The 20,627-nt window shown below is 41.3% G+C and overlaps 2 protein-coding genes across 4 annotated transcripts in view; one reads left to right on the top strand and one right to left on the bottom strand.

Annotated features, from left to right (window-relative positions):
- Positions 1–659: 659 nt before the first annotated feature.
- pln (phospholamban) lies at positions 660–6,104 on the top strand. The gene is made up of 2 exons (XM_035626048.2): positions 660–767; positions 4,114–6,104. Exon 2 carries the CDS (start codon positions 4,247–4,249, stop codon positions 4,406–4,408), a length of 162 nt encoding a protein of 53 aa, XP_035481941.1. The 5' UTR covers positions 660–767; positions 4,114–4,246; the 3' UTR covers positions 4,409–6,104.
- Positions 6,105–7,344: 1,240 nt separating this feature from the next.
- LOC118301320 (protein FAM184A-like) overlaps positions 7,345–20,627 on the bottom strand; it is a 30,396-nt gene continuing 17,113 nt past the window's right edge. The window contains exons 13-24 of one of the 3 annotated variants that reach the window (XM_035626719.2): positions 20,331–20,452; positions 19,831–19,981; positions 17,429–17,543; positions 17,179–17,276; positions 16,822–16,975; positions 16,550–16,677; positions 16,295–16,479; positions 15,189–15,335; positions 14,960–15,077; positions 14,400–14,504; positions 13,029–13,144; positions 7,345–11,328 (exon numbers count right to left, since the gene is read on the bottom strand). In XM_035626719.2, the coding sequence (XP_035482612.2) occupies positions 11,211–11,328; positions 13,029–13,144; positions 14,400–14,504; positions 14,960–15,077; positions 15,189–15,335; positions 16,295–16,479; positions 16,550–16,677; positions 16,822–16,975; positions 17,179–17,276; positions 17,429–17,543; positions 19,831–19,981; positions 20,331–20,452 (1,557 nt within the window). In that variant the 3' untranslated portion in view covers positions 7,345–11,210. Of the gene's footprint in view, positions 11,369–13,028; positions 13,145–14,399; positions 14,505–14,959; positions 15,078–15,188; positions 15,336–16,294; positions 16,480–16,549; positions 16,678–16,821; positions 16,976–17,178; positions 17,277–17,428; positions 17,544–19,830; positions 19,982–20,330; positions 20,453–20,627 lie in introns of all 3 variants that reach the window. The other 2 variants (XM_035626721.2, XM_035626723.2) reach the window with 2 other exon arrangements.

Below are 20,627 nucleotides of genomic sequence, written 5' to 3'. Positions count from 1 at the left end.
GTTATATTGAGGGTGCTCACCCAAAGAGGCGACTTCCTGGATGTTGGTGATGTATCAGCATTTAGAGTCTTTCTGTTGTTAAGCAGACTCAATGTGTGAAAAATCCAAAATATATATATTTTTTCCACTTCCTGGTTAGCTTAGCTTCTGTGGCTCAACATCTTATATAGGGATTCTTTCATTGGTCTCATAAAAACATGATTGTTGTTCTTGAAGCTTTATATTTCATGGTAACTTTGAATCTGCACTACTCAGTTAAACGACAATTAGTTTGCTCGTTGGCAAGAAACTGCAACAGTCGTCATGAAGCTTTACCGTCACGGCACGACGCGTAATACGTCATCATAACTGTTGGTGTAGTCCATTATCCATGACAACCACTGAAGCTCTTACCCTCCAGGTTCTCAGAGCTTATGGGAAATGGTGTTTTTAAAAGGCTATGTTTTCACATACTTGTTTTTTGTGTGTGAATTGCGTTATTATAAATTATATTGCAAAAAAGGTGTGATTTTCAAACACTCTCAGTTTATTGTTGATGAACAGATTTAAGTGTGTAATATGAAAGATGGCAACAATACACTTATTTTTAAATGTTTGAGGGCTGAAACTGAATGAACCAAGTAGATCCTCGTTGTCTCTCTCTCTCTCTCTCTCTCTCTCTCTCTCCCTCTCTCTCTCACACACAGGGTGTGTTTACAGCCTCGGAGAGAGTTGCATATCTGACATTTCTCTCTCAAACTCTGACCAGCTCTGTTCTCATCTGAAAGGTAAGAGGCAGCCTACTGTACTTCCTTCAAGCTAATTTCATCTTTTTTAAGAGTTCGACAGTCGATGGGGATATAATGTTGGAAGCAAATTATGAATACATGCTGATAAAGCTTTGGAGGAATCCTAAAACGTGTATAATCCTTCAAATACAGTATAATTTTTTAAAGATCACGAAACAGCACTGCTTTAAAAACTTTGCATTTACTTAACTCGTCACGAACGAGTGGTTAAATGTCCTCTGCACATTAACTGGCTCTGCAGAAGTTACGCAGTCGCGGTGAGACATCGTTTATCTCACAGTGAGGCAAAGAAGAGCCTGAGATGTTTAAGGTGAGAGAAAGAGGAGCACTGTATAAATCTCTGCTTCATATAAAACAGTCACTGTTCACATTGGGTAAACACAGCTCTGAAGGGGGGGGGGGGGGGGGGCAGGGGAGAATGGAAACAGGACAGAACCTCCCAGAGGGATAAACACTCATCTCCCACTTCTTACATTCCCATCCAAGGCACATGATTTTGTTTTAGGAGCCAAATCAAATCCATCTAAACACTGATTTCATAGTTTAAAAGGTTAAAATCCGCTTGGTGTCTTCCAGACATATGATATATATTTTATCATAGATTTAAAGATCAACAGGCTGCATGGGAAGATAAACTTGAGAAACTAGTGTTATAAGAGGCATCTTTCTGTTTAAATGTGAGAGTTTTAGTGTTTTGAGTGGACGGTGAGACTTGTCGCTCTGTAAATAAAATGTAAATATACAAAAATACAAATGAGCAACAATTAAAAGTAGCCATTATAATTATTGTTATTTCATACATTGTCAAAGATAAAGGGCAATGTTAGATATCTCCTCTTTGAAACAGGCAGATTATTACACTTTGATTTAGATGGATTTTTTTTGTTAAAAGGATAAGATAAAAAAAATCTGTCTTAAACAACAAGTTATTATTTACAGATGGAAACGACGAACATCAATGGATAGTCTTTTTCCGGTAATTGGGATTTGAAGTCTGACAACTTTCAATGTCAGTCAGTTTTCTGGCACCTTATCGTCGTGTCCCAGTTACAGTAACAGGTCAGCATCAGTAAACCCATGTGTCCGAGCAACCTACATTTTACAACATCTGTCATACTGCTGTAAAATATACCGCTGCTTCATTGATAGAAAAAAATTGTATTTATTTTAATCAAATCATAACAGCAGATGGACAGATCATCTCGGCTGATATTGCGAGTTAAGCAGAACAACAAGTGGTTAAATCTCGATGTGTATGTGTATGCGTGTGTGTGTAAGGCCTTATTTGCTGCTCAAGATGACAGCTTACTGTGCTGACACACACTGATAAAACTCACACCCATGGAATGACTGGCATCTAAGACACACGCACACACACACACACACACACATGAAAAACCAGAGGTTCTTTTAATTAAAATGTTTTAGTCTTTACTTCTAAGAGGAAACATGGAGAAACTTTTATATCTTAACCACAAGAAATGCATCAGTCCCACTTCGCTGGTCACGCTGGAGGTATTTAGCTCCTGGCGATAAAGGAAAACAACAGCTGATTGTGTTTGTACAAGCACGACATGATCCTTTCAACAGAACCCAGGAGTTAAATCGACTTTAACAGTAATAAACATCTAAAAATACAACTTGATTTACAAGCGGGCTTAAAGCTTCACATGGCAACACACAAGTAAAGTTTTAACAGGCCAATGAACCAGATGAATCACTTATACAAAGATATAATTATCTATAATTTTGATGAATTCAAAACTATTGAATTGGCTTCACTGTTCACAACAACAACACAATATGGCTGAGTCGGGATGAGCAGGCAGAAATCTACGGGGTTTGACAGTCATAGGCCATAGGAGACAGCTGTTGATTAAACGTGTTTAATATCTCCTTAATGGTTCCATAATTCTCAAAACGACCCTTTAGGCAATTTACTTATTGGCTTATGAGCCTTTATAGGTGATGCTGTCATCTTTAGAGGCCTCACAGGCCAAAACTCTCCTGTAATTCACAAAGAAAAAAATCCACAAAGCTTTGAGAAACGTCAGCAGAGATATGATATTTTATTCCACCTTGTTAATCGCCCTTCAGATTTAATCAGACACCTCTATGAGGTACTCGGGATCTATATTGGCGCACTGCTTAACACTTTATATTCCAATAGGAATAAACAACGAACATTAGATTCAACGCTGCCATTCAAGGGGCCAAGAGCCGCATAAGGCCACACAATAATGCCAGGGATTACAGGATATTTATTATTTTGCATTCAGTATGAGCTGCTGTCATATGAGGTGCTGTGATTCAAGGCCAACTCTCATATGACACTGGGGGATTTAGGATCTTTTTTTTCCTTTTGAGTGGGGAAGACGCTGCTCATGAAACGTAAGCGGCAGTTTCTCTAATGGCCACTAGATGGGGACAGCAAGAAAATCTCTGACTGCACAGCACTTGGCAAGTACAGTAGAATTTATAGCTCAGCTTATACTAACTCAATGTAATATCTATCCTCTGAAGTCATGGAGACACGGCAGAGGGCAGGGGTATAGACCTTACAAAGGGCAGGTTTAGGTATGGGTTGTGGTAAGAGTTGAGGTTAGGCTTTTAGTTTAAAAAAAAATCTTGTTACAAATAGAAAAGCGCTGATCTACACGTGCTACGATATTTTCTGTTTGTGGGAGCAACTAATGAAAATGTCGTGTTCGTCTTGTCACAGTGACTTTGATGTGAGGAAAGTCCCAGATCAGAAGATCTATTATTTCTCCTCACATGGTCTTTCCTGCTACTTTCTTTGTTAGAACTCTAATTCAACAGGGGTTTTGGAGAGTATGAGGAAAACTACAGTGAAACTATAAAATAAATAACCTTCATAATAGCACAAATCAAAAGTTGATCGGTCAAAAGGTCAAGGTCGACAAAAATATGATGCCTCTGCAAGTAATCGGGAGACGATTTAAAGCTTGCATTGATCACAAAATGATTCCCCATCAGATGAGATCACATGATGAGTGATATCATGAGGAAGTCCCAAAGAAGGAGGAAAATGACATCATGCAGTTAAAAAAAAGAAAAGAAAAAATCCCCCAGGTATCTCTGCATTTAAATAAAGCTTATATAGATTTAAAAATAATGTATGACCAAATGCAAGAAATAACTTCATCATGACAACAAAGGATTGGCGGCCCTGGCCAAGCTTATAAGTTCAGTTTGATTAAATATAGCTATTTAAGGATTTATAGGAGGGTGCTGATGTTCAGTAACAGTGAACTATTTTTCTTACTGTCCATGTTTTTTCTCTCTCTCTCTTTATCTTTATCAGAGAGAAGAGAAGAGAAAAGAAGAGAAGACACTACCCTTCTCAGTCTGTCTCTACTCAGTCCAAACTGGCAGCAGGATCAAATTCTATCCTTTTAATCCCGACCATCGACATCTAACCAGCCCCCGCCGCCTCCATGGAGCGTGTTCAGCACATGACCAAGTCGGCCATCCGCCGGGCGTCTCAGATCGAAGTGACTCCACAGGTCAAGAGGAACCTGCAGGAGCTGTTCGTCAACTTCACGCTCATCCTCATCTGTCTGCTTCTCATCTACATCATTGTCCTGCTGAGCAGCTGAGCGCCGCAGAGCCAGAGAGAGAGAGAGAGAGGGTTTGGCAAAGCTGCAGCTGTGGAAAAAGGGGTTTGGCTGAAACATTAATCACACACACACACACACAGATCGCGTTTCCAAGAAAGCAATAATATCATCCCCATGTATCAGCCCAACTCTGTTTGACAACAGCCAATGAGAAAGGTCACAGATATCATATGCCTCCGTGTGAAAACCATAATGGCCAAACTCTCTCCAATTGTGGCTGAGCTCAAGGACAAAGGATAATCCATTCAAGACATCCTGTGCCACAAAATCTCCAGCTTAAGTGATAAAACATGCAATGTGTGTTATACTGAAATATCAATACATCACATTTGTTTAACTTCCACTTCCCATGATCCCTGTTTCTACCTGCAACCGCCACCTACACCAGCTGGAGAGAGCCAAATGTGCTGGAAATGATCTTTTTCCATCAACTTTTTCACTTACTTTCAGCTTGTAACTCACAACTGGACTGTGTCTGTGGCATGGATTGACATGAACTATAACTCCCATTGCTCATTTCAGTAAAAGGCGTTCAATCACGCAGCAGAGGTAAAGGTGACACTGTTGAGAAAACTCACAACACGACCAGCAGCAAAAATGCATCTCCTTTTTTGGTGGTTGGATAAAATCCATGCCTTTGTTGTTAATTTGCGACCGTTCTGATTTGCAACTCTTCTTGGCTTCGTCCCCATAGCAACAGCGACCAAGACTCATCGGCATTGTTGAATTCTGAGCCATCTGTCCTGCCAAGAACGAAAAGATAAAACATGACAACGTTACCAACAGATGGCCTTGACATAACCCTATTAAATCATCCACTTGCAGACTTATTCTGAAATAGGGATTCAAATTTTGAAAACTATGCCATGTCACAGACAAATCACTATTAAATGCACCCGATTTTTATGAACTACTTTAGGACTGAGGGAATTGGAAGTCCAATTTAACAGATCTGTTGAATGTAGATGGCGTAATATATTTAAGAAGAGATGATACATATAATATTTTTGAAGTAATTACTGTCTCAAGTAAGTCAATGGCAGACATGCTTACTCACAATGTTGTAGCATGTTTGACAATTGTTTATTGTTCTTGCTCAGCATATATATATATTTGCGTGTATGTGTGTGTGTGTGTGTATCATACTTAGGAATCATTCTAAGTACTGTCTAAGTGTGGCCTGTACCATATTTGAAGTATAGACTGAGTGCATCTTACCTGCAGGTGTTCCTGATAGGCTACATGAAAATTTCAGCCTTGGATATCACAATATGAAGTATGAATCATTTTTCTTGAGATTCAGATTCATCTATGTACATGTGTTTGGACGTATGTCAGAGCAACTAGTGAGCTTCAGACTCACCTCACACAACCTCCGATATAGGAGGCCTCACTCGTAGCTTGTCAGTTTATCAGTGACGAAAAAGGTCACGTTGCATTGTGTGATGTCACTTCCCTGTTTATGCCTATGAGTTCTGTTTCTGTCGGGTTATTGGGACTACTGCTGACTGGCATTTTTGGTTAATAACAGCACAAGTGCCCTGATTGTGGCAGTAAATGTGACGAATATAAACTGTAAACTCAGATTTCCTAAATCTTAAGTGCATTATGAAGTCAAAGATTGTACCACCTAATTTCTAAACTGCAAACCACCAAATAAACTGCATGACAAAAATGATGTGTGTGTGTGTGTGTTCCTGATGCAGGTGTTTTATTTATTGCACATCCGAATTTTACATTTGTGGAAATGATGGATTTAGATGTATAAATAGAAGTCATACTAAATAATAATTATGCCTGTACTGTATTTTAAAGGTGAACAGACTTTGCAACAAACAATATACAGACACAGTTAGCAACTAGCTAATGAACATAGTGTTAGCAGTTAGCAGCTAAGCAGTAGTTCATTTTTCTCTGGGAAGCTGTCGTTAATGTTACATTACTGCCCTCTTCTGGAGTTTATTTTCCGTTTCCATCTCCTCTATTATTTCCTTTAACCCTTTTCCAACCGATTCACAAGGCCACCTCCTGTAATGTTTGCATGTTAGCCACCGTCACGTGAGCTAATTAATTAGCACTGACTTCTTTGTAAGAAGAAGATATGACCAACAAAAAGTCCACTAATATGCCTCAGATCCAGAACTCGTGCATCAGGTCGAAATCTTTCATTCTTCAACACTGAAGATTTTTCAAATACATTTTTAGTCGTGTAAAAAGGAAACTAACAACAATATGCCCACTCTGCTCACGTTGTTTATGTTAGCTTCACACTAGCCAGAAATAGTCACCATTTCACCCAATCACAGAGCTACCCTGGCATGTATCTTTTTGCCTATCAACTAGCCAAGTGAAAATCCTGATAGGTTGATAGGATATTTAATTTCTGTTTGTGGCATAGACTTCTTCTACAAGTGTTACCGATCACATTAATTAAAGAGCAACCTTAATAGAACAGAACTGTCATCAATGTGACATGTCACAATATTGTTCACTTAATATTTAATGTCAGAAACATTTAACATGTATTGTATGTGGAGGCTTTGCTATATATATATTTCAGTCAACTTTTTTAAACAATGGTTTTCAGCCATGTACATTGACTTACTTAGTACGTTCAGTAGTTATCTCAGTCAGTGCTAAAATGTGGCTCTATTTGCTTTTAGGCTTTTGCATAAATCTTATATGACCATTATTAATTTCTACTGGTGGCTCGAAACAACTGCATCTGCATACATTTAAGATAATATGGAAGCCTCGTCTGACTCCATACCTTCCTGAGAAAAACTGAAAATTAAAGAGGTTGAGGGTGTCGCTCTCTCTCTCTCTCACTCACACACACACACGCACACGCACACACACACACACACACACACACACACACACACATACTAAAGGAGTAAACAGTATGCTTTATCTCACAATCATAATTTTACTGTTCCATAACATACAACGGAAATTATACAAATGTAAATAAACATTGTCATTGTTATAATTGTCATATATTTAATTCAAAAAGGGCAAGACAGACATCATCAAATGATAAGTCACAAGGGTGACATCCAGTCACTTTCAACTCAGCTCATAACATAAAACTGCAATTCATCTCATTGTTTCAGTTGAGGTCTTTCCATGCAGACGACAGGCGCGACAATTTCCCTTCTCTGCAATTTTGGAAAAACTGAGTTGAAAATGTAATGAACTGAGCCCTGGTCTGTATATCGTCACATAAACAAATCATCTTAACAGACATTTCATGTTTTAACGAGTTGCAGGTCCTGTGGTTCACTGATGGCCAGCTGATGTCAGTGTTGAGGAAAAGAAAACAATATCCACGTGTCAGATGTTGAGAAACATCTGACACATGGATAGTGTTTTCTATGATGGACAAACAACAGTTGATTTATTTTAACTGACTTGTTCTAATTCTCCTTTAAACCAACAGTCTGGTAAGACGCAGGAGAGATAAGCATATGGATGAAATCAAACAATAAGGTCTGAGGGAGATAAAAACAACACAAAGAGATAGAAACAACAGAGAGAAAAAAACACAAGCACTGTATGTGAATCGGAACAATTATGTAAGAATGCAAAACAAACATAAACAAATGAATCTTTTTTTTGCCATTTCAAACATATTAGCAAAACTTAGCCTAAAAGGACCACACCAGTGTCTTTACACAAGTCTTCATCCATTTACCCCAGCTCAGGTACGGAAAACAATTTCACCACGTGGTCAGAAAAATATGGAAATTTGAACAGCTGCGGTTCCTTCACGACTTTGCCGATGGAGATCATGTTAAAAGCCCCAGAGCAGCCAGGGAACAGACCTTGTGATGAGACGTTTGGTAATGAAATACAGTGAGCACCACGTCTTGATAATGATAGACTCTATAATTTTGACTTTTATGCCTAAGAAATATGAATAGAAAACTAATGGCAGCATGGACAGTCAGAAAAACAACATTCAAAACCCAAAACAACAGTAACTTTGGCATTGCATGGATTTCCTCATGCAAAAACATTGGAATGGTCCTTTAACTATCACAGTAAAAAAAGGGCAGTCACCCAGAATGTGCTTCTTACTCCCAGCTGGGGAAAACAGTGTCACCCTTGTATTGGATTTCTTATTTTTTTTAGTCCAATGTCAAGTACATTGAAACTTGTTTTTAGAAGGCAAGTATGTGAAATCATCAGAGGGGGGGAACAAAAGCAGGGAAGTAAAATCAGATGTGATTGTAAGTATTTTTTTAAAAAGAAGATAAAGACTCCTACATCGTCTGATGCAGATGTCAAAGCTAAAATGTCAATATTGAACATAGTTGTTTAAATAAATATAATCTTCACAGTGTGCGTGGAGGAAATGAACCAACTGCGGTTCAGTGTCGGGACGATCCCAGAGAGGATCTATAGCTTCAATGTCACGGTGCTGCATTCGTGTCATAGTTGGGATGCCGTGTTAAATCGGAGTTGCAAATTGTTCATTTGGTTGGTTTTATAGATATAATTCTATTCTTTGAAGCTGAATGCAATCAATAGTGTACAAACGCTGGGTTCCTGTGTTTCAGTATGTGATTTTCTTTTTTTTTACTGTATTTTCCAACCTGGTTTCAGGAAGTGTTTCATTTTCACTTTAACAGTGTGGTTCGTTTCAGTAAAAATGCTGCATCTTTCCACACAGGAGCGACTGCACACTCTCAGTTACATACAAGCTTTCAGTCATAGACTCTCCTCAGGCAAACAGAAGGAGAGAACAGTTGTAAAAATTGACATTCCAGTGTTTAACCCCAATGCAAAACTCATCTGTAACTCTGACACATTTTTTTTGTATTTACTCTGTAATGGAAATAAAATTAAATCTTTCCCCCGGACTTAATTTACAAAATGTGGCACAGATCTTTTGAAAAACAGAAATTCTAAAATATTATTGGTTCTAAAAGTAACAAGAAAAAAAACAGGAACAGGAAGACACTAAGGTCCAATGCAATCCAACACAGGCCAGCAACAAAGTGGTCCCAGTATTTGTTGAGATTGTGTCGCATTCAATTCTTTGTGGTGGGATTTTGTGGGACTTGTGGCACCATTAGTAGGTGTGTTGATACTGTTATAGTGTCTGTCTCCTCAGAGTACAAACACTTCCTGAACCTCAGTTGATTCAGTGATGGAAGAGCTTGGCTGATGCTGTAAGGGAACTGAACGTGCTTGTTGTTGAATGGACCCCCAGCGGTGAGATTCAGTAAAAACTCCCAGACCTGACGTCTAGGGAAAAAAAACTAGCCTCTTTTTCGGGCTGATGACGACCATGCAGTCTGGAAACTGTACAGGTTACTGAAAGGACTTCATGGACCGTTGGGTCATGAAAATTACTCTACACAAGAACTATGTAAACTTCAGAGTCAAGTTAAAAAACAGACAGTACACCAAGAAAAACAGAGATATGGAGATTCAAGTGAGTGACAGCAGCATTATGATAGTGTTTCTGTTTTCACATGCTCTAAGGTCTGCCCCACGGGCAGAGACACGGAGCCAAAGAGTCCTGTCACCGACATGAACCTCCTAGCTCATAAATTTAAAATTGTTTGACTAAACCCTCCTTGGCATTAAAAAAAGGTTCCTAGGAGTCAATCAATGACGACATGTCGCCGAAGGACTCTTCCTCCGTGTGTCCCTGGTCCGCTGGCATCACAAGCAGACCGTAGAAAAACAGTAGCTTGTTGATTATAAATACTAGAATAATAAAAATATGAGGGGTGCTTGATTCAGTTCCTCTTAGGACGGTCGAGAAATGCCAAATCAAGCGCCCCTCAGCGAGCTTCAGAGATTTGAAAGTGACTTTCAAACATTTCACCGTATGTACACAGTCAAAGCACTGGGACAGCGAGCTAAAGTTAGTCTTTGTTTTACTTTTGTTGTTATTGTGGTTCACTGTAATTTTAACGTGCTGCAGAATAAGCAACTGGATTCTGTCGGAGACATGAGAGACTTAAGGTGATTATCAAGGCAAAGATCAGTTTGTCCTGGCTGAAACAGCGTCCAGTCGGATAACAGCTTCTAAGACACATGTCGATGAAAAAAGAAGAAAAACATATTCTCTTAATCTACAGTATGCCGCATTTTTTCTTTTTTTTACATTTTACACCTACTGCAGCACTGCTGAACCGCAATGATCGGACATCACGAGGGAAATTATTTCATGGAAGTTTGAGAAATGTTTCGGAAGGTTTTCAGAGAGTAGACAATCACTACTGTAAGAATAAATTGGTTGTATTTGCAACTTTGGTAGTTTTTGCTGTAATTTCTGTTGGTTTTATTCAATGCTGAGCACTGGGAAAACAATCCAGCAGTTCAACCAAATCATCTATAATCCACTTCACTTTTTTCACAGTTTTTAAAAATTATGCCTCTTCATATTGAATCAAATTTGTCCTGGGTGTGATCTGGGAGAAAATAAGAATCAAAGTAAGAATCAATATTAATTTCCTTTGCACAGAAATCACTTATTTTTAAACCCAAACACATGTCCCTAAGGAGCTACCACCTCTTTTCCACATTAAGATAGTTTGATCTTAGTTTATCAAAATTAAAATTCACAGGTTTATGATTGCATTTCCTTCTTGCCACTCGATGTATGTTTGCTGAAGGGGGTTCAGCTTTAGCGCTCATAGTTTTATGCAGAATTGCAAATTACAGAAATTACAATCGCTGTCCAACTTAAGCTCTCTGTCCCATTACTTTTTTTGTTGTTGTTGTTTTTTTTGACAGAATTAAGTTTTATTTTTGCCAGTCAGAAAGAGAAGTACTGGGCGTACAGCTCCTCTTCCTTTGCAACATATTCTTTGCTTTCCTCCTCCGCCTCAATGCCCCTCGGGCCTGATGGTGTCGCAGCGTCGGCCTCAGGAAGGCTGAGGGAGGGTAGAGGAGGGAGATTCAGGGATGCTCAAACTGATCCACAAAGAGACAGATATGTATAGTGAGATATAAAAAAGCCTGTTACGTATCATCAGAACAGAATGAGTTAAATTCCTGTGCATGCAGTGATTATGGGCTCCGGTGCCACAGTGTACAGTATTCAGGCAGGTCCAGTGAGTGACCGTAGCTGGGGTGAAGACCACAGTCCATGTGTCCATGCATGAATCTTTTATGCTGCTCAAGTAGAGATTTTACATTTATATCACAATCACTTGATTTGGAAAAGTGAAGGAGGAGCTCCACCTGCATCACAGCCGCCCCCAAGTGGAACTTCCACTTTTTTTGTTAGTCTGACAAATACATATAACAAGATTACACTTATTATAATATAAGCATAAACTGTAGTGAAGTGTAGTTATGCTACTGAAATAAAACTACTGACAAACTCACTTTAACAAATTTAAACATAACATCCATTTTTATAATATAATAATCTAAGATGCAGCTCTGCTAGAGAAATGGAAAAGGAAGAAAAAAGAAAAAACAAGGACAAAGAAGTCTAGAGAATTAAAACCCACAAAACTCAAAAGAAAGCTGTTTTGTGCCTTTCTCAACAAACAATCACATTTCAAACCATTTGCCAGGCAGAACAAAAGCACAACAGTGTTATCTCGCAAGTTTCACATTTGCAAGTCGCTGCAATGCTTTCAAATCTGTCTCCTTTTTTTTCTTGACTTCTCTCAGAGTTTCGAGTCCCATTGAAGCTGATTTGTGTGAATGTGAAGTTTCAGGCTGCAACATAAAGCAGACGGCGGGTGACAGTGGAGATTTGCAGTGTATTCGCTTTGAAACAGACCGGTTAGATTTTAAAGATGCTTGAGAAAACCACACCTCTGTCTGGGCTGCTTTTCTTTCCAACACATGCTGATGAAATCCCAGCAAATACAGCAGCATTTCATTTTAATCAGTTTATTTGATATTATGAGAAGGACGACACTAAATTTCCCTTTAGATTTTCATCCGACCTAATCTCATTGCTTGTACTTTTCTTATGCTCGGCAGCCTTTTAATGTGTTTACAGAGTAGTTTTCATTGTCAGTGACAGCCTCTGCCTTTAGACGAACAAGGGATTGACAGGAAATGATGCAGCGTGTGATCCAGTGTTGTTGTGCTGTCTGACAGACTAGGTTTTCTATGTCGGGCTGGGAGGAGGCTGGTCATTTACTGGCATTGAAAACATTGTGAGTTTGTTTGGAGATCTTCTGATTGCGGAACCAGTGTAGGAAATGTCTCTGATACTGTTGTGAATGCTGGATTGGGCATTGAGTAGACAAATCTGTGTAATGATCCGATACTACCTCTTAAAAGTTGTTTCACCCTGGCTTTTAGTAGGCGAGTTCAAAAATTTGTGGAAGAATTGGGCTAAAAATCATGTATTGATAACCAGGCTGCGACATCGCAGCAGGATGAGATGAGAGTTTCAATTCCTCAGGAGTGGAGAAAAGGATGAGTATTATAAATATGGATCTTTGTTGGGGTTTTGGGGAGAGGGGTGATGATGGAGGAGAGAGAAACTATGGGGTGAGAGATTCGGGCAGAGGGGGCAGCAAACATCAAGAAATTCACTCCTTGATTTATGTGACGTTAAAGTGAACTGAGGGCGGCAGTGGATGTTAGTCACATTAATTCTCACCTCCTAAAACTTTGCTGCACCAGGGGTTCCTGAGGATGAGGAGCATGAGGAGGAGCAAAACTTGGCATGGGATGATGTGGAGGATGAGGAGAAGTAGGATAAGGAGGAGGAGGATGCTGAGGAAAAGGAGAAGGAGGAAGAGAGCTGAAGAGTGGCAGGGCTTTTCCTAAATCGGGGGAGGTACTGTTGGAGTCCTGTCCCTCCTCTTCCTCTCCTTCATCGGTCATAGTGGGAGAGCTGACTGGCTAGGGAAGCAAATCATTTCTAAATCAAGTGTTTGTTGAGTAGACTAGCAGCTGTTACCACCATTATCTGTGGCCTTTGTGAGTACAGGCAACTAGAAGTGAGGGAAACAATAAGATTTTTTTTTTTTCGGAACGGACTTTGAAAATAAAAGAAGCAATAAGCAGGAATAACAACTCTAGTCCAGCAAATCTGCGTAGGACGAAATGGTCCCAACGGTGATTTCTCATTATCCCCTTACAGGATCTGTTGTCGCCGTCTGCCACTGTTTGTTCTCCCAGACGTTTTTCTAATCCTACACATTTGGAGCTTAGAGGTGTAAGTAAGGGGATGAGGGACGTTATATAATACGAAATACCCACATTGAGAAACACGGGCCTGAAGAGGAGGAGGAGGAGGAGGAGGAGGAGGCGGAGGAGGAGGACTGATGTTACGATGCTGAAATCAAGCGTCATTGTGTCTGAGACGACTGTGTACTGTGCATATATGAGGGAGGCTGATGAGCAGCTTTGCCTCGACGATACACCCTGATGAAAGACGGTGGTAAATGTTCACACGCTGCAGACCTTCAGGAACAATGTGGTGACTTTGTGCTTTGGTGACTCACGGCGCTCAAACAATGGGCTACATTCAAGGTAGGAATCAGAAAAAAGTACAAGAAGATTAAATATAATGAAAAAGAATTAAATTTAAAAGTGTGCAGCAGGATCATGTTTGAGTTGAATGAGGTACAGTAGTAGGTCTTACTTGTCCTTGTCCTTCACTGCAAGGTTGTAAATGAATTATGACAGCTTCCTTTTATTACCTTAAGAACTTTAGGTTGTGCGTGCTTTTTTCAATGATGTCAAAGGAAAACTAATGTATCTACAGTTTGATGCATAGGGCACACAGGGGTTAAATGCATTTAATATGGAAGCATCCATCAGGGCTGTGTGAGTTTGGGGTGGAAGAAAGTGTAAATTGTGTTATTTGTCATTGTCAAAGGAAATGAAAAAGGAAACCTGAGGAAGGAATGAAAGAAATGTGCAGTGGGAGTTTTAAATCTTGGGACTTTTCTCTGCGTTAAGGATGGAAAGTAAAGATCTTTGTTTGAGTTTTTGAAAGGAAGGCAATGAGACCTTGACTCACCTTGATGAGAGGGTTGATGACACCGACATTGGCACTGGAGTTGAAGACCTTGTTGAAGCCCGTCTCTCTGTTGACCAGCTCCAACTGGTAAAACTTCTTGTCATCCTACAAAAAGACAACAGACCCGGGTCTGTTATGCTCTGTATGTCACAGTACCTTTGGAGAAGTGTTTGTTGTTTGCTTCCTGTTCTACTGGACAAAATCAACATTTTTCTCCATCATAAGACACGAATGTTCATAATCATAGAGATCATTTATGTCGCGTACCATTATTATGTGTTTCCCCCCCGAAATTTAGTCACTTTTTTGATGTTCAATGTGGATTATTCCCACAGAAGAAATACTATTACTACTATTTCCAAAGTAAAGAATTAACTTTAACATATTTAGCCACATTCTGGTGGAAATATCTAGTGCTTTCCTATTATAGGTAGATGATAGATGTTATTCCCTCTATACAGATCGTCTTACCATCCTTTTTTGGTTTATAAAAACATACAGGGTTGTGAGTCTTTTCAGTGTTTGTGAGATACGGAGTTGATGCCGTCCTGTCGACTCACCACCAGCTTCTTGACCAGAGCTTCTCTTTCAGTGACCATCTCTCTGAGCTCTGCTATAAGGTGCAGGTCCTCTGGTCGACTCTCTCTGTGCCTTAACTTCTCTTCTGTCCCCTCCAACCTGGACATGACACACATTAGGTCCATTAACTTGCATGTGTAAAAAATGCTTCAAGAGTGGCAGCCCGAAGAAGCAACAGAAGAGACCTAATCACACCTTTCTTTGACTTACAGTATTTGCAGAGCAGAGATCTTGTCTTTGAGGACCTCCTGGGCCTTGTTGAAGTCGACCAGCATGATTTGCAGTTCTCTGTGATGGACAACACTTAGTTCCCCCAGCTCCCTGTCGTGTCTCTTTGCGAAGTCTTGTTCATGGGCCCTGCAGGACAAAAAGTACAAAGTGTTTCCAATTCATTCCTTACACGGTCTAAACCGTATCATTTTTTATACTCCTCATATTAAAAGATATTTAACATTGTGTATTTCCCTAGGCCTGACATCACACCAGTCTCACACAGCGTTCAAACTCAACATGTTGCCTGAGCTGGATGTATCGTACAGTATCATAAGTTCACACATTACCAGCAATCATTTATGTGACTTCGGTGGGCTTTAACCACTCGAGTGTCTCATCATGGATGTTACTCACAAACACTTTTCATTTCCCTGGTAGCGAAAAAGTGAGACGAATGCCACTTTTTTACTTAATTACAGAGGACGACAACAAGATGTGCAGCTGCGAGCAACAAGTCAGCAGGGACCCACAGACAGGGGCGATGAGGGGTCTTGGTACCCATGACTAATGTGTTAATGCAAAACTCTTTGTTTTAATCTCAGTGGAAGGAAGCAATGGGTTTTTTATGTGCACATTACAAGGGTCTGAAGTTGAGAGATTGACTTCTGCTGCTTCCATCTTGACTGTTTTGACTCCCTCAATGTTATCGAAGAGCAACACTAAATTCCTTGACTACCTCTGTATGACAATGATCTCCAACTGCACAACATCGTATCAACACATGAGGATGAATAAAGAGTTTGTGCTGATCAGAAACTCGCTGCATGGATAATTTTCAGAGAATGAGCCCTTCCAAAGATGCTGCTTTTAATCACAAGATGTTCAGAGGGTTATTCTCATGCGAGATGAGTCATATGAGTATTAGTTATTTCGGCAAACTGGGTCAGTTACTAATGAGTTACAGTTTAGTTCTGCCCCGTCAAAAATAATAACATCAACAGGGATGTTTCCAATATGACACATTCATGTTTCCGCATATAATTTAGAGAAGGTGGTGATCGAACTCTGAACATTTTTTACTGAACCACTCTGGTGTAACGCACCGAATCTGATGGTTGGCTTCACTGCGGACCCGCAGAACCTCTTTGCCCTTCAGCTCCAGCTCTCTGGTCAGAGTGTCGATGGTCTCGTTCAGAGAGTGGATCTCATGGTCCAGATCGGTGATGCGGTTGCTACGGGAACACAACTCTGCCTGCAGGTCTGAGATGCGGACCAGGAGCTCTTGTTCCTGGGAAGAAAAAAAACAAACATGTAGGATGGGCACATTTACAAAACCATGCAGAGACGATGGCAGTTACCTGCTGGTGGCTGTGCTCCATCGCCTTCTCCACCTCCCTTTTGGCGGAACTGTTTTCTTTAAGGTGAATCTGCTTTAGATGCTCAATGGCTGTAGCGTGGAGGTGGTTGAGCTCTGCACGGAGAGAGGCTGCCAGATAGAGACACGGGAGGTGAAGTGAGAATATATCTTGAGCAACAGAATGGCACCAAATTTAGAGACATGATCACTGTGGGAGGAAATACGATAGTTTGTTAGGCAATAGGCGTGTTTTTATGTGTGTTTATCATCTACCCAGCTTTGCTTTCCCCTCGTCCTCGAGTTCAAACCGCAGTGTCTGCAGCTCCTGGTCGGACTGCTGTCTCAGGATGTCTAAGGTCCTCCTGTGGGCCTCCTTCAGAGCATGAACCTCCTCCCTCTGCTCCTGCTTCAGACGCTCCTCCAGGGCCTGGCAGTCGGCAGGGATGGGGAGTTTAAAGAGGAGATGAGAGAGACACGAGGAGGAGGAGTGTAGAGAGTAGAACAGGAAGGAGAGATTAGATGAAAATATGTAAAATTTTACATTAATACTCTACATGTATGCATTCTTTGTGTGTTTTTGTTTGTGTGTGTGTGTGTGTGTGTGTGTGTGTGTGTGTGTGTGTGTCTCACCCTGATCTGGTGTTGTCTGGCCTCCTCCATGGTGCTGAGGGCGCAGCAGTGCGCCTCCTGTAACCGGTGGTCTCTCCTCTGATGCTCTCTCTGCATCTCTGCGAACACAAACAATAGACATAAGCATTTACTCACGTGTTGTGAGTCCATTGCAGATGTCGAATTATACACAGACCCTAAATAATATCACAAATGGGGTATGAAGCTGCAGTTCCCCGTCCTTGAGGTTAAAGGTCAGAGGCCAGTTTACCTTTGAGCTGTTGGCTCAGCAGCTCTCTTTCCTGGCTGAACTGAGACTGCAGCTGCTGGAGAGCCGACTGCGACTGAGACAGCTGCAGCTCCAGGGACTGCTTCAACAGAGAGATCTTAACAGAGACACAGAGAGGGAGAGATAATAATTACCGGTGTTCATACTTGAGGGCAAAACAAAAGCACCAGGCTTGTTTCACAAGAGTCCAGAAATGGACTGATAGGTAGATGTGTTAAGGCAGAGCTGGACAGGTCAGTGTGGCCGCACCTTAAACGAAAAAACTGGAATTGCGTTTTGGGAGTAGTGATAACATGGCGCAGCTTCAAGTGGTTTTCTACATCTGACTGTGCAGCAACATCACATCAAATGTATCCTTGAGAAGTCCTTTAAGAAATATGCATCTCCAGAAAATCCTGCACTCATTTAATCAGGCCGGCAATAAAAACGTCGCCGCTCGTCCGTTTGTATTTCCTCCTGCGTCAGTCTTTCATTCTTCAATCCTCGTACGAGAACACTTTCTCACAGATTGTTTTAGCCTCTGAGGGATAGTCTAGATTTGGTGGAGATACTGACATACGAATACAAGCCAAACGCTGAGTGGAGATTTTCGCAGCTCCGTCTCAATGAGACGACCGCCTGCCAGACAGCCGGCGACAGCACACAGAGCCAAATAACATAAAGCCAACTCGCGTATGGCTCAATACAGGACACAGCAGCACTTTGTTTTAAGGAGATATTGGAAGTATTAGGGGTCTAAGTGGCTGTGAATGGCGGATCTCTCTCAGACAGGCGGCTCTGGTCTTTCACACGCCACTCTTTCTCAAGCTGCAGTAGCAGTGAAATCCCCGGCAGGATTTAGTGCTCGAGAGGCACGACATTAACCACTGCAAAGGTAAGATGGATTTAAAATGAGAGGATGAGGAGCAGGGCGAGGGATGAAGTTTGTGGGGCTCTGCGTTGGATATGGATTTAAAAAAGACAGGCAGATGACCTGTGCAGTATATTCTCCCTTCCTGTGTCCACTAACTGTTGATACATTTTACAATTTACAGAAAATATAGCCGGAAATACAAGATTAATAAGGCGGAAATATGTTGAAATGAATGTGACCCTCAATGCCTTAATTTAACACTTTCATGTACACACACACACACACACACACAGAAAAAAACAGATTCTTCTTCTCCACATGTAATTGCCATGTCATGTCCATCAAATTGCACGAGGCTGATTTTTATCAGGTATGATCACACGCTAAAGAGCCCAGACTTTTTTATGAATATGAAAAGACTCAAGAGTCTTACAGAAAAAATAAAATAATGAATGTGTTAAACAACAAACCTTTTCCTTTTAACTTTGCAGTGTCTTGTCGTGAGCTACTTTTCTCACGGCTCGTCTGAAAAGCGACCACGCTGGCGCCAGCTAGTCAGAAACTGTTTATCTGAGGCCACCGGCGTCTTGGGCGAAAATCAGGACGGGCCTCTTTGAGGTTTGAGTAGTGACTCAGCTGAGCTCTGAATTACCCAGGGGGCAGTGCGCTCAGCGCGGTCAGCTACTACGAGTGTGAGTCGACAAGTGTCTGAGCTTTCAGCCCAGCGTCGACTGGTTCTCGCTGTCGCTACAACAGAGCTGTGATTCTGACCTGAGCAGATGAAACAGTCCCACTTCTGCTCATTTCCGCTAATATATGAGGAGGAGGAAACACAGACGGTGGGAGGAAGGGGAGAGTCTGCGTGAGGGTGTGTCAGATGGATTTGTTTTTCTCCTCGGACGCACTATGCCTGTCTCCCGGCTTCAACATCAAAAAGCTGTCAATCAAAGTGTCTGGAGATAAAAAAAAAAGGTCAGGGTTGGCGATGCCCCAATTTCCAGCAAATTCACTCAATAGACAAAATCTGCTTCCCACTGCATTCACCTTTGATTTGAACTGAACATTTTTTAGGTATTTTTGTGTGTATTTTCCTACAAGACACACGTTTTTTAAGTGAACACGAAATAGTTGCCACTATTCCTCACAGAAATAGCACAACATACATCATGAACAAATATATTTATATCAGCTTCCTAAACCAGATGATGCATGTGCATGGGACAGATTGTGCACCTGCCCGCGGCAGGTGTTCGATGCAAGCGAAATGGCGAGCAAAGCAGACTGTGCTCGCTGCAGCGTGACGTGCGGGATGCGGTCCGTACCTTCAGCTGGGGCTTTTTGGATTTAAAAAATGTAAATAATTGTGAATTTGAAGAAAAGACTTGACAGTGGTAGACAAACATCTGTTACAACCACTGCGATAATACGGATCATGCAGAGCTGCTGTAAATAAACATCAAACAGTGTCACAGATTGCTTTTCGGAGCTTCCACCGCATATGCATCTGTGTGTGTGTGTGTGTGTGTTTCACCTGTTCCAGCAGGTCCTCCACTTTCCTCTGCCAGCCCTCTCTCGCCGCCATCATTTCCAGTTCTTTCTGCTGGGAGAGCTGAGTCAGCGCCGCCTGTTTGTCTGCCTCGTACTCCTCGTTCAGCTCCTCCTTCAGCAGACGAACCTCTTCCCTGCAGAGACACCGGCACAGTTTGGTTAGAACCATTCTCCAGTCGTCTCAAGTGTCCCTTATTCTGCTGCATTTTGTACCGCTCAAGGATATCGGAAAATATTGTATGCCGCAATAAACTTTCCTATTCCTCCTTATTAATATCCATGAGTGTTTTGGCAAAACAAGGCGGCTTGTTATGCTAATGACAAGTGTGATTGTGAGGGAGAGGGGGGCGAGAGATGACAGAGACGGATGAGAAAACAAGAGCAAAACAAGAGCGAGCAAGACTGACAGGCTGACAGAGTGTGAAAGAACGTATGAGGACAGAGGGGAGAGATTTCTTTATTTTTCCTGTCTTTTTATTTTACCGCAGTGCATCTCTCCATTTCTGATCCAAGTCGTCTGCCATCTTGTCCATCTTCTGTTTCTCCTCCGTTCTGATGGACATCACCCTGGCGTCATGCTGCTGTTTCTGCGTCTCGATCTCCTCCTGCAAACACAAACGGGCACACCGACTTCAGCCAAAATGTTGCCGCTAGTTCGTACCAGCCCAGCCTGCCTTGTTACGGATCCTTAAAGCGCCACCATGCTTCAACACAGCTGACTCCGGGGTGGACAAAAAACGATGACAAAGCCCTCCCCTCACACATTCCTTTTAACTACTA

This window comes from Scophthalmus maximus, chromosome 2 (genome assembly GCF_022379125.1).
Source record: "Scophthalmus maximus strain ysfricsl-2021 chromosome 2, ASM2237912v1, whole genome shotgun sequence".
NCBI lineage: Eukaryota > Metazoa > Chordata > Actinopteri > Pleuronectiformes > Scophthalmidae > Scophthalmus > Scophthalmus maximus.
Note: the sequence above shows the minus strand (reverse complement) of the source record. Positions and strands in the feature narration are given on the sequence as shown.